Below are 13740 nucleotides of genomic sequence, written 5' to 3'. Positions count from 1 at the left end.
AATGTTTTTGAATATTAAATTTTTACCAATTACGGCATATTCAATAGAATGATCGGGATCCTCTTTTGCGGGAGAGATCAGAGGTTCGGAATGCTATAATAGACCAATATGGGAAAGTCCTTCCTAAAATCCAGCGAAAATTAGCCTTTGAACAAGCCAAGCCTTACCATCTGTCCACATCACCAGTTCTTCAAGAAGGTAAGATTTCATTGAAAACTATCAGAAAGTATCGGGTGAGAAAGGATATCAAATGATTACCTTCTGAACCATTGTTAGCTTCTGTTTAGCTCACTTTTGCTTTGATTCGTTACAGTAGTTTTTTGTTTGTTTGTTTGTTTGTTTGTTTTTTACTGGCCACTCGAGCTGCCCCCCCTGCTCCCCGTCCCCCAACATAAAAGTTTTCTTGGAAGTTTGTATAGTTTATTTAGCAGTGTAGTACAGAGTAAAAGAACTCGTTTTATTTCATTTGGACACTCCTGTCCAACTTTTAGAGAACATGTTGGATAATATTTTTACTGCCTCCTAAAAGCCTAAGTTGTTGAATCTCGCTGCATATATGTTGTTAAACTAAGTATAACCCTGAACTACTCTTCTCTCATGACCCCTGTTTTCCAGTCACTCTTTCATTATTAGTCTAGTAAAATCCTGGCATCAGAGATGAAATTGACCTTGCGTTCTTTGTTTCACAGTTTCTAGACCCAAACCATTATCGACTGTCACAAAGCAGACCGCAACAGGGACTGTGTTAACAAGATCTACCTTCATCAGTAGCGTGTTGTCTAAAATTGGAGAGGTTTGGGCAAACAGCGACCCTAAAGACGGCACATCAGCCTGCAGCAGGTACTCTCTCCTCACACCCCGTGACAGCCTGGCTTCTTGTTAATCCTCCCTGGATGTCAGAAGCTGTCATCAGCAGTCCAGCCTTAGCGTTTATTAGTGTGTTTAAAAAGGAGAAACTTGTATGTTGACTATTTTTATTGCAAGAAGAATTCTTTTTGTCTTTAAATTTAAAGGCATTTATATTTATTATTATTTGTAACTGAACGGAAACGTACAGAGTAAAAAGCGAAAGCCCTCCTTTCCTATCTAATCCCTTCTTGGTTTTTTTTTTAGTTTATTTATTTTGAGACAGAATGCGTGCAAGCATGGGAAGAGAGAGAATGTGTGCAAGCGTGGGAGGGGCAGAGAGAGAGGGAGAGAGAGAATCCCAGGCAGGCTCCGCGCTGTCAGCACAGAGCCCGACGCGGAGCTCTGTCCCATGAACCGTGAGGTCATGACCTGAGCCAAAATCAAGAGTCGAATGCTCAACCGACTGAGCCACCCAGGAGCCCCTAATCGTACCTTCTTAAAGCATATTTTAATGTAATACTCTTCGTAATACATAATCCAAAGTTAAATTTTTATTTTCTTTGTAGTCCTAAAACAGAAGGACCATCTCCTTCTCTCCCACATGCAAAAATGCCTGAGGCATTTGTTGGAACACCAATTTTAAAAACGTCACAAAAAGTTTCTAGGTAAGACTTAACTGAATCATTTTTAAGTCACAATGTTAGACAATAATTGCACTGTAATTTTTAATTAACTTTAAAAGTTTACATGATTTTAAATTCTTGAATGAGTTTTTGTGCATGCTTCTAGTTTTTTTCTAACTTGGTAGGTTGTGTAGTAATTTTAGGAAACTTTACACCAGCTGCTAGCCTACTTAGAAATTTTGCTGAATGACATCAGACTGCTTAAAGAAGCAAACTTTGTTTTATTACAATCATGAGCTAAGTAAACTGTTAACTTGCTTTCTTTAATATAAGTTCCTGGTTGACTGATCTGTGACTCAAAATCGTTTTTATAATTTGTGACTAATTCGGTTGGCTCATCGAAACTTTCTCCTGTATAGCAGAGCCCACTAAAATGCCTTACGTGGCTTCAGATGCAATAATATTTGTACATCTTCACCTGTGGTATTAGGAAAGTAAATAGTTAAGTTGAAGTTTTGCATCCAAGATGAAATTGCGATTGTATTTCATTGAAAATGTTGGATTGTTGGAAAAAGTATTCATATCCTCAAGAGTGGAGAACAAACAGGTGTCTCTTAATGTTTGGTTCTTTGTCTTTAATACACCATGCTCATGATTGTTGTAAATTTCTGATCGTTTACATTTTATCAAGAACAGAATTACATTATTTTAGGAGAATAAAATGATCTGAATTTAAGGTACTCAGAAGAAGTTAGTAATTTACAAACGGGGCCTAAGCTATTTATAATAAAGTGGGCATATTTTCAAAGCTTGACCAGGGTTTTCTGTTTTGGGGGGTTAGATTTAATTAGGTGGAGGTGGTGTTCTTTTAATTACCGGGAAGGTTATCTCAAATAAAAGTCATTATTATTGTCATTCTGTTTTCCTATCAGTAGTTCCACTTTTTCCCCCACAAGTCAACTTTTTCTCAGCCCCTTTGTACTTTAATAGATCTGGGGTTCAAGAAGGGAGCAGTAATAAAGGTTTTCAGACTCATGACTAATGGCCTAACGACCTAAAGAAAAAGAAGTATTGAGACTCCTTCAAAGCTATGATTAACTCAAAAGGAAGAAAGTCAATTGAGGTGTGAATACTTATTTTTATAGAAACCATTCCATTCCCTAATTCTGTGTTTCAAACTGGTTTGCATTAGTGGGTAGTGAGTAAATTTAACGGATTGTGACTAGCATTTCTTTCAACGAAACAGAAGAGGTCATATCAGTGGGCACTGCATATGGCGAGGCTAAGTGTTAGTCTGTGTAATTTATGTTTTGTGTGTGTGTGACCTGAAATGCATTACTTATTTGTATCATGGTAAAAAATTGTGGAAATCCTAAGAACTACATTTTTAAAGAAAATATCATAATCAAAAAATGCTTTTTCTTGATAACTGTTTTAGTAGAATTTCAATATATTTGGTCTTACACTTATTAGTATAAGAATTTTGTGTTTACTCAGTAGGTAACTTTGTTGCACAGGCTGTGTTTTTGAGAATCATTCATAAACAGGCACCTCGAACATAAATATTGACACAGTGCAAAGGCACGTAGCAAAAGATCTATGGGGGATAGTTCAGCATAAAAGTGAGCAAACAGTTTACAAATAAAGATTTTGAATACAAATGAGGCAGAGAAGGAAGAGAAGAATTAGGAGAGGCAAGAAAATGTCTAGTGGCCTGACTGGGTATTTTTGATTTGGTGGAAATCTCAAGGCTGTGCTTATTAGTAAGCATTATTTATTAAGCTAATACTTCCGAATCCAACGAATGTTTCCCACTGGGTAACAGGTTGGGTCTTAAAGCCCCATCTGTGAACTATGTTCATCTACCATCACATCATGAAAGTCTCACTTGAATGTAGAGGACAGAAGGGCAAGGACGGGGGTGGGTAATTCCTGGGCACCAGACAGGCACTACCTTTCCGGTTCTTCTCAGCTGAACCAGAGAGTCATTTGGGGGAATGTTTTCTTTTTATTGCTACAAAATATAACCATCAAATAGACTGTTGACAAGGAAATTGGGGAAAGAGTGGCTTATGCAAATAAATGGTCTATCAGAATTTGTAACCTGAATTTTCACTTTTGAATTTAAAGTCTTTATCTGTAAATTAAGTTTTTAAGCTGTTGGGACTATGCGTGCTTAATACAAATTCTTGGTGAGATTAGCGTTATCATTTGTATAAACTATGTCCAGGACATCACAGAAAATGATTCAGCAGAATCTTGAGATTCCATTTTGTCACTGCCCTCATTAATTTGAAAAAATAAGGTTTTTGTGTGTGTTGGTGATCATTCTTACGTTGCAATAAAAACCAAAAAGGTCAAGCAAACCAGTGTTCATTATGTAGGTCATATGTAGAGAAAAGGAATTTTTACGTGTTCGTAAAAATGAATTCTAGCAAACGGATCTGTCTACAAGTTAGTTATCCGGATCTTTCTGTGTACTGTGTGTGTGCTGTGATTACAGACCGCCGGATTCGGTCGTTCATCCCGTGCCCCAGCCGTCTCAGCATTTGGGATTTATTCAGCAAACCCCCCCAAGGTCTCCTTTATACCGAGCGTCCAGTTCATTGCCAGTAAGGTCACAACAGAAAGGATCGAGTCAGAGCTCTCCCAGGACTTCGGAATTCCGTGTACTTGAAACTCCCTTTGTAGTGAAGGTGAGTGTTAGGTACCTCGCATTTGCGGGGAAGCTGGGAAGCTTTCACCTTCCAAGTAGAAGGGAGAAGGAAGCTGTTTATAACTGGTATCTCTGGGTAATTGACAGCTTTAAATCTTTTGGGGGGAGTTACCTTTCCAAACTGTTTATTATATTTTTACATCTTAAACAGACTTTTACTAAATTTACCTTGTGCGCTTAATTGAGGTTAACAATTAAATTGTTGTTCCGAGAGTAACGCAAGTCTCTGGTTATTACAAGTTGAAACCTGTAAGTTAAAACCTCTGGAAAAAGGTTTCACGTTGTTGGGTTTGCTCCCCCCCCACCCCCGCCCCCTCCACTCCTTCTCTGCTACTGTTTGCTCTTTTTCCTTATATCAGATGCTTTTAGTTCTTAGGTTTGTTTTTATTTATTTACATTCTCTCCTTTGGTGAAACTGTAAATTGTTACTCCTTGGTAGCAGCATATCTGCCTTGAATTCCTTTTCCCCCACATCTCTGTTAAGTCATGAGTTGGGAAACCACAACAGTAGACCTGCGGTGGCAGGGAACGGGCACCTGCTTCCGTCCCGCTGTCACAGTGGTCAGCTGTGTGCTGGCACCTAGCCCATCATCCTGCCGAGTCCCACAGGCTCCCTGCCGTTGTTTTTGTCAGTTGTTTCTGGATATTCCACACTGAGAGTAAAGCCAGGGGATTCTTAAGTTTCAAAGTGAATAAAATAGTTCAATAAATGCCAGTCCAAAAATAGTTATTAAAAGCACTTGAAAAGAAGGTGGATAAGTTAATTAAGTTCCTGACATTTAATCTGTAGGATACTGTGATTCTTGTTTTCTTCCTTCCTTCCTTCCTTCCTTCCTTCCTTCCTTTCTTTCTTTCTTTCTCTCTTTTCCTTTTCTTTTTTCTTTTCTTTCAATGTTTATTCTGGGAGAGAGAGAGCGTGCACACACGAAGTGGGTGAGTGGGGTGGGTGGGGGTGGCAGAAGGAGGGAAGAGAGAGAATCTTAAGCAGGCTCCACGTGGAGCCCCCCTCGGGACAAACCTGAGACCATGATCTGAGCCAAAATCAAGATTCCAATGCTCAACTGAGCCACTCAGGTGGCGCCCCCCCCCCTTTTTTCCCTTAAACTTGTTTTTGTTACTTTGTTTTTATCCATTAAAAAAATCACATTTTGGGGCACCCGGGTGGCTCAGTTGGTTAAGTGTCTGACTTCGGCTCAGGTCACGATCTCATGGCTCATTAGCTCAAGCCCTGCGTTGGGCTCTGTGCTGACAGTTCAGAGCCTGGAGCCTGCTTCAGATTCTGTCTCTTTCTCTCTGTCCCTCCTCCACTCATGCTCTCTCTCTCTCTCTTGCTCTCTCTCTCGCTCTCTCAAATATAAACATTAAAAAAATTTTTGTTAAAAATCACATTCCATATTCTATCATGTAGTTATTTTGTGCCTGCTACCAAAAATAATCTAGGAAAAAAAATCTATGTAATAATTGAAATCTGATGGAATTTAGTAATCTAATGGGATACAACAGTTTGCTAGTCCTTTAGAGGAGAAGTTAAGTGAAGGAATTATTTCTGCTAAACAGTTTGTGCTAATTATTTTTATTGATTATAGTAAATCCTCAGAGGATTCTCAGAAGTAATCAGTTACTGTTGGATTCATGTGATGAAATTATATTTTTTGTGAAACAGTCTTAAAGTCAGGCTCATCTGTATTAACTTGCTGTAATTAAACCTAGTTCTTTTCATTGCATGCTATCATTTCTCTTCGCCTAGCTAATGCTTTGTAAGCAACCATTAAATAATTTATCTCTACACTGTATTTTTGTTTTTAAGTTTATTTATTTTGAGAGAGAGCGAGCACGTGCATGCAGGGGAGGGGCAGAGAAGGAAGGAGAGAGAGAGAAAGGGAGCGGGAGTAGAGAGAGAATCCCAAGCAGGCTCCACTCCGTCAGCGTAGAGCCTGATATGGGGCTTGAACTCACAGACCGTGAGATCGTGACCTGAGCCGGAATCAAGAGTCGGACACCTAATCGACTGAACCAGCCAGGCACCCCTACACTGTATTTTTTAAGTGGAACTTCAACTGGGAATAACCAAGGCCTTTAGAATGATTGTGGATGCAGTTTTATGTCTTGTAGCCTTATGTATAGAAACCTCTGAGTAGAATTTTGTATTTTCTTCCCAGTAATCCATAATAAAAGTTTTTATTGATGTGTTTATTGGAGATGAGCATATATAGCCACTGCTGTGACTTGGTTGACCCTGTCTGTCCTTCTGTAAGTGTCTTTTACAAACACTAACGGTGCAATCCCATTTGTTCCTTGTCACAGAAAGCTAAAACTCTGGCCATGTCAGTCGCTTCCTCTGGATTTGCCGAGTTCACTCCTCAGTCCATCCTAAGGTCTGGTCTTCGAACATCACCTTTACCGTCTCCGTCTCTGTCGCCTGGAAGGTCCCTTTCCCCTCCTCTGCGACTTAAAGAAACTAGAATTTCATTCATGGAAGAAGGCGTGGCCACAAAACGGACTGCTGAAGTAAGCCTGTTAATAGTTGGAACAAAAAAGACTTAATAAGAATATATTAGCTTTTACAAGTAAAACGATAAATCCATTTAAATAATACCACTCCAGAGTTTTGTATGCACTCTCGCAGAGTGTCATGAAATCAGAAAACATTGGTTCAGAAAGAAACTCATGGTATTGGCCGAGCCAAACCCATCATTTACAAGTGAAGAAAATACAGCCCAGAAGCACCAAGTAAATTGCCTAGAACCAAATAGCTATTTGGTGGCAGAAACCTCCTAATTCTTAGTCCATGTTTTGTTTCTTACCTTATTCATCCTCTCTCTTACTGAGACCTTAATTGGTTGTTTAGGCGGGTATGTTGTCAGACTTCCACTGTGGTTGATAGGACACCATTTGGTAGCAGTGGGCCATCTTGCCTCCTGTGTTTATACTGGTCTTTTGGAAAAACTGCCTCGTTACCAGTTAGGGAAACATTCACAGCCACGTATCTGTATCTGGAAAGATGGATTTAGAGCGAGTGTTGACTGAGGAGAGAATCTAGACAAATACCAGAATTGGAGAGCGTGGAGAGCTGAGACTCGACTGCGACTTCTTTTTACTAGTCAATATTTTCTTTTTTCCAAAACCTCTTACTTGACAGGGGGCAGACGAGAGCAGAATAAGACTATCTTTTACGTCACCTTTCCATAAATGTGGAGTTCCGGCAGAAAACAGACGGCTGAAGAGCGAAGACAGGACAGCAGCCTTTTCCCCGAATAGTCCCGAAAAGGACCATCAAGAAATGGACGTGAGACCGGAGGACACGGCCTCACAGAGTTTGGAGAAACTGGACACGAGCAAAGAAAGTAGCGGTACCTCAACCAGGTCGGACCAGACCACCTTGGAGTACCAGGACGCGCCATCCCCAGGAGACTTGGAAGATCTTTTTGTGGCCTCAAAGCCAGTGAGCCCTCCCACAGAATTAATTGCTAATTTGACTGAACAGACAGAGAAGGACAGTGATCCAGACGTTCTTGAATCAGAAATAACTCCTCCAGACCTGGAGAAACAAACGGGTAAGAACTCATTTCCCGATATTCACAAGATTTGTAATAGAATTCTTCCATTGTAAGAAAAGCATCGGGATTGAACAGTCATATGATCACAGCGGACTAGCTTGTAGGCACAATGCGCGCAGGTGACGTCAGGCCCTCTTACGGCTCTGAGAAGTAACAATACGAACTTTGCAGACTAGATTGGTACGGTTTTTAACTTGTCCAGCACCCTCAACTTTCTAGAAAGCTGCTCAGAAACCAGGTCGTTCGTTCGTGCTCTTCACTGTCCCCACTGCCAAAATCATCTCTGGGCGATCAAAACAAATCTCCAAGGGCCCATGAATTTATAGCTTTATGTTTATCCATCGGAAAGATTTTTGAGCCCCTAACGCATGTGCAGCAGGTGGGCTCTTTCTGTGTGGGCTCATTGCTGAGAGTCAGATAGTGAGTGAGGCAGACATGGCCTTGCCCGTCGGTAACTTAGAGCCTAGTGGACTATAGATAAACGAACACTTAGACTGTTGTTTGATACATGCTATCGTAGGCGGCATGGAAGGGGCCGGGGGAGAGAGGAGAGAGACTTGGCTTAAGATTGCATCAGAAATTTAGCCCATTTTTGTATGTTTCGACCCCCTGCGCATTTAAAGGTAACTCCTGACTTTAAAACTGTTAATCTAAATACTTCTATAGAAATCTGTGTCCTAGTGGTTTCTTTGGGGCTCTGATGTCTGTTTCCCAAACACAGGCATTGGCAATTGCTCTAAGGGCCTAGGGCTGTCCCCGTGAATAGCATCTGTCACTTTGGATGTGCTCGGTTCCACTAAAATATCTGAATGATGAAACATGAAGATGTTCATGGCAGTATCTTCATCAATGATTCCCGAAAAGATCAGGCAGTCTCAAATAGAAACTTCTGTTCTCATGGGGGATCATGAGGCACAAACTGTAGAGTAAAACTGACTACATTTGAATCTCGGCTCCTTACTAGGCCTGGGATAAGATGTGACTGCATGCCTTTGTTTCTTTGTCTGTGAAATGGGGGGACAGTTCGACCACTTTGACTGTTGAGGACTAAGTGCGTCGATCTGTGTACAACACTTGCATGTTAAGCCAGAAGTGAGAGGTGTGGATTAAAGGGGCTCTTGGACTGGGCTCAGAGAACTCGAAGGATCTGTGGCATTCTGATGCCGGGGAGTAAACCTAACGGTATAAAAAAGCGGAGCCACCAAACGTGTTCGAAAGTAATCGTCCAGGAAGGACTGTGAGGAATCGCTAAACATTTGGCATAAATCATTGTAAGTGTTCGCCGTGTGATTTCCAGGCCCTTTGGAAGAGGCGGAAGCACAGGACCTCTTAGTCGCAGAGGCGGAAGTTTCCGAGTTCAGTCACCTGAGCCCCGTTCAAGGAGTCGAAGCTTCCCTCAGTGTACCAGCGGCCCACGAAGGGTAAGTTAGTGGAGAGAAGTTCCCGTGTTAAGAAAGTGTAATAAAACGGTGAACCGGTTGTTTAATATTCGTGCGTAGATGAGCTTTTATTTTAGATCTTGGACATTCCCATTTCAGTAACGGTTTCTGTTAGGAAGGACATTCTTTGGGTCCAGTGTGTGCTACTTGGGTAGTTACCGTGAATCCTAGAATGAGACTCCACATTTCCTGAATTTATGAAGTCATGATGAATTGAGGCAGATCTCCTCTTACATGCTTTGGTGATCCCATTTTTGTTGAGGACCAGAGTTGCATTTCCAGCCGTGCGTTCCTCCACACCCTCCCATTTCTGGTGGCTTCAGGCCGATGAGGTGCGTCTGCTGTAGCACAGGATGGAGTGTAGGAGAGGCAGTGCTGTTTTTGCCATCCTGTGAATCCGAGACTCCGCCGGCCGAGTTTCTGGTTTTGAATGACTGCCTGAACCACCGTGCCCCCCCACCAGTTTTATTCGGCGTTTGCACATTTGGGCGGCGTTCCTAGGTGGTGTCGGGGAGGGTGGGGCAGTGTCCTAGATGGTGTTGGGCAGTGGTGCTCAGTGTGCTCCAACAGACTGACGCCGGTTCCCGGTCAGTTCACGGTCTGCGACAAGACAGACAGGCAGCTTGTATGAGAATATCGGTCAGTGCACCACGTCCCTTCTTGGACGTCACCGAACTGACCAGTGAAGTGATTGACCTGGCAGAAGCTCTTCATCGGGTCGCAAGGCGGACACCTCGCACATCAGGACCCTGAGCAACACTGTTACAGAGGAAACAGAAAAGTGGCAGCTTTGATCTCGAAGTCGTAAGGGTGAATTAGCGTGCACACAGTGTGATCATGTCATGCTGTCCATGGTTCATCGCCCTGTCGGGCCTGCTGGAGTTCACAGAGCACCCACGAAAACCAGTATCATGAAGGTCGCGTCTCCTGCGTGACCTCAGTTGCGTGCTGCCCTTCCGAGAAGAGAGATCCTGATTAGCTGGAATCTTTGCCAGGCTTTCATAGAAAAATGGGAGGACGTAAGATGAAAGGATTGTCTAGATTGTCTTATTGTCTCATTCTCATGTTTCTTGAGTTTTAATGAAAATATTTATTGCAGTGGGTTAAATGGTTAATTACAAAAGTTACGAAGCAAAGCGCAGTCACGTGACAAGAAACTTTGTGGTCACCGTGGGTAATAATCTGGGCGGATAGTCCCCATCATGACAAGCTGTGTCCTTTTTAAATATAAATTTATCAGCCGCTGGTTCTTGGTTAGCTTAACGTTGTGAGATGAGTCTCAAAAATACACCTATGAAATAAATATATATAATATTCCAAATGCATGCTTTTTCTTGCATTTATTTTTTAATTTTATTTGTCCCCTCTTACAAAGGCAGCATGCTTTAGTTGGGTTTGGGGGAAAGGCCAGCTCAGCATAGGAAGGGATCACCGTCCCCATATTTGCAGAACTTAACTTTCATCAAGTGATACAGGTCCCATCGGTCTCCCACTGTTTTATCATCCTCTTTTTAGATGACACTAAAACACCGAAACTGACTTTACTGAGTATATAGGAGATACTCCATAATACCTGGTAGACTTATTTAAGGATGTGCCCACAGTAATTTAAAAACTGGCATAAGTGTAAGTTTATATTGATCGGCATGCCACTGTTGCCAACAGAGTAAAATATTAGAAAACAGGAATACCGAATCCAGCACTGCTTGTTTCTGAATTCACCTACAAATTTTACAGTGTTCTTCAAAATGAACTTGGGTGGTTCATTCATAATGAAAATCTCAGTTTTCGTTACCAAAATGACATGTGGCAGAGGGAGCAGGATTATTAACACAGGTAAGAGCAGGTGGGGGCCTTCATACACGCTCACGGACGTACTTCTGTTTCTAAAGGAAAATCGTCGCCCTGAAATCCCGGGTACCAGTTCTAGACGAAGGGGTAGTGTCTGTCGCGGCCTGTTCCTCTACACTCAGAGCAGGTAACAGTACACGTGTATATTTTCTTGCCTTCAGAATTCTTTTTAGTGTTTTAGGAGTGTTCTGTTCCTAGAACAAAGGAATCTGTTATCTAGATTTTCTTATCACAGTTCTTCCTTTTTGGTCAGATTCCGTAGCTAAGGGAAGTGAGTCTCTCTGAAGGCATTCTGTGGTCTGCCAGCAGAAGTCTTAGAATGGTTTTTGTGGACATACTTTCCTTCAGAACATCAAAGAGAGGAAATTAAGTTCTCAATCCCCAGCCAGACTGCATATCTGCTTTTTGATCTCCTGGGACTGAGGTGTCTACACAGGGCAACTTCTGGTTTTGTGTTTGTAATAAGGCCAAAATTGGCTTTTTACTATTAGAAAACAATCACAAACAACTGCATTTACTCTAGGGAAGTTAACGAATATATAGACTTCATTTGATTTTTTTTTTTTTTAACCCAATGACTTTTTTTTTTTTTTTTTTAAGTGCCTCCTCTTAGACCCTGGTTGTATAGAGATGAGAGAGGAACATTTTCCTCAGCTTCCAGCTGGGTTTGGGGAAAGCAGGCATCTTGAACTTAGCATTTTGCGTGATCACCTAACAGTACTATGTTATGATGTTGCTGCTGACTCTGGAGCCCATGCTCCATACCTATAATACTGCCTGCCCGTCTCATTATGAATAGGGATTAGGACAGACTTGAATAAACTTGTTTTTTTCCCCTCATTAAGAATGTAATACGTCTTCTTTTAAGTTTATTTTTGAGAGAGAGTGGGGGAGGGGCAGAGAGAGAGGGAATCCCAAGCAGGCTCCACACTGTCAGTGCAGAACCTGATATGGGACTCGATCCCACCATCCACGAGATCATGACCTGAGCTGAAACCAAGAGTCTGTCCCTTAACCAACCGAGCCCCCCCCCCAGGTGCCCCTAGGATGTAATATACTTTTATTGTAAAATAATGAGGAGAGCACAGCCAAGTAAAGTAGAAATCCCCATAACCTGGATATCTACTTTAAGGACCCATTATTGGCAATTTAAAGTATCTTTCCTGGATTTGTGTGTGTGTGCATATTTTCCTGCGTATGTGGGAAGAGAAGGTAAATGTGGAGGCTTTGCTTGGACTCATAACCTAGTTCCGCACTTAATATGTAAAGGCTATGGGCTGTACCTCCCATTGCTTTGTCTATAAAATATTTATACCTTTAAGTGTTAATAAAAGCTCAATTAAAAAATGAAGGCTCAATAAATGTTGTCTATAATTATAAAACATCACCAGTTTATTACCAAAACAACTTTTTTTTTTCAGTTAGCACTAAACTTCTGACTTTTTCCTATGTCATTAATATAGATAACCCTGTCCTTTTTAATAGTCGTGGTCGTGTTCCCTTGTATGGATGTTCTTGGTGGGCTTAACTCGTGCTTATTGATGAACATTCGGGCTGATCGCCATTTCTGTTTTGCCATTTCATTTCTGCCTTGAATTTTTTTGTGTGTCCATATCTTGGCACATTTTGTGTCAGTATTTCTCTTCAGTAGTTCCAAACCATGAGCTTCCCAGGCAGGTCAAGGATTATGCACAGATTTCTAGGATTTTCTCCAGGCAAGGTTATTCGCGCTTTCACACACCTACAGTTGGAAGGTAAAGTGCATGCTTCCCCCATTCCTCTGCCGGATGGACAGGTGACAGCTGCCTTCATTTCGTTTTATAAGCTGTCTTTGCGTCTTTGGGGTACTGCTGGCCCCATTATCTATTAAAAGTGTGAAAATAGTTTTTGTTTTTTTTCTTTAAACCTTTTTATTGATTTTTGTTAAATTCTAAAGGTTTTTAAGTTAGACACCCCCCCACCCCGCCCACCTGCCGCAAAGTGTTTGGGATTTTGTGTCATTCACAAACTCAAGTGGCATATAAATAACTATGAGTGCTAGTAAGTCTTTGGCAAAGATAAAGAGGATTTTTGGTTTGTTTTGTTTAGATGAGCTGTCGCCCTCCCTCAACTCCCCTCTAGCTTTTCTAAGTGGTAGAGTGTATTTGTGGTCATTTGGATGCTTTCTGCCAAAAGAGATCTAGTCTTTTTCCAGCGAGATAAAGCCCTGATTGCATGTCCCTCGCGTCATTCTGTAACCGCTCGGCGGGGATAGCTGGTTGCCACTAGTCACCTGATGAAGTTTCCAGGCTAATTGAATGGAGAACAAACATCTGAGCCCCTCAGAGCAGTCGTGTTCATACTGAAGTTTCAGAGTAAGAGCAAGAATTCTATCCAAGTTGAAAAGAACCCGGGCAGGGGCACCTGGGTGGTTCACTCGGTTGAGCGTCCGACTTCAGCTCAGGTCGTGATCTCACAGTTCCTGGGTTCCAGCCCCACGTCAGGCTGTGTGCTGACAGCTCGGAGCCTGGAACCTGCTTCGGATTCTGTGTCTCCCTCTCTCTCTGCCCCTCCCCACTCCCGCTGTCAAAGCAAGTATGTGTTGTTTAAACCGAATGGATACCGAAGAGATGGGATTCACATGTAAACCCTCACTGGCTTTTCCTGTCAGATGTCAGAAGCCATGTGGCAATATGTCTGGTTTTCAAGGAAACAGTCTCCAGTGC

General features: G+C 41.9%; 1 protein-coding gene across 7 annotated transcripts in view; it reads left to right on the top strand.

The window, feature by feature from the left end:
- The window catches only part of AHCTF1 (AT-hook containing transcription factor 1), a 78765-nt gene that overhangs the window by 53069 nt on the left and 11956 nt on the right, over positions 1-13740 (top strand). For all 7 annotated transcript variants that reach the window (XR_008293234.1, XM_027046312.2, XM_027046313.2 and 4 more), the window contains 8 exons: positions 48-198; positions 690-840; positions 1416-1514; positions 3976-4168; positions 6493-6696; positions 7328-7742; positions 9043-9166; positions 11077-11162. Coding sequence is in view for 6 of the 7 variants with exons in the window: in XM_027046312.2 (XP_026902113.2) it covers positions 48-198; positions 690-840; positions 1416-1514; positions 3976-4168; positions 6493-6696; positions 7328-7742; positions 9043-9166; positions 11077-11162 (1423 nt within the window). In the remaining variant the exon portion in view is untranslated. The remainder of the gene's footprint in view (positions 1-47; positions 199-689; positions 841-1415; positions 1515-3975; positions 4169-6492; positions 6697-7327; positions 7743-9042; positions 9167-11076; positions 11163-13740) is intronic.

The sequence above is a fragment of the Acinonyx jubatus genome, chromosome E4 (genome assembly GCF_027475565.1).
Source record: "Acinonyx jubatus isolate Ajub_Pintada_27869175 chromosome E4, VMU_Ajub_asm_v1.0, whole genome shotgun sequence".
NCBI classification, from domain to species: Eukaryota; Metazoa; Chordata; class Mammalia; order Carnivora; family Felidae; genus Acinonyx; species Acinonyx jubatus.
The sequence above is the reverse complement of the archived record's forward strand: the minus strand, read 5'-3'. Positions and strand labels throughout refer to the sequence as shown.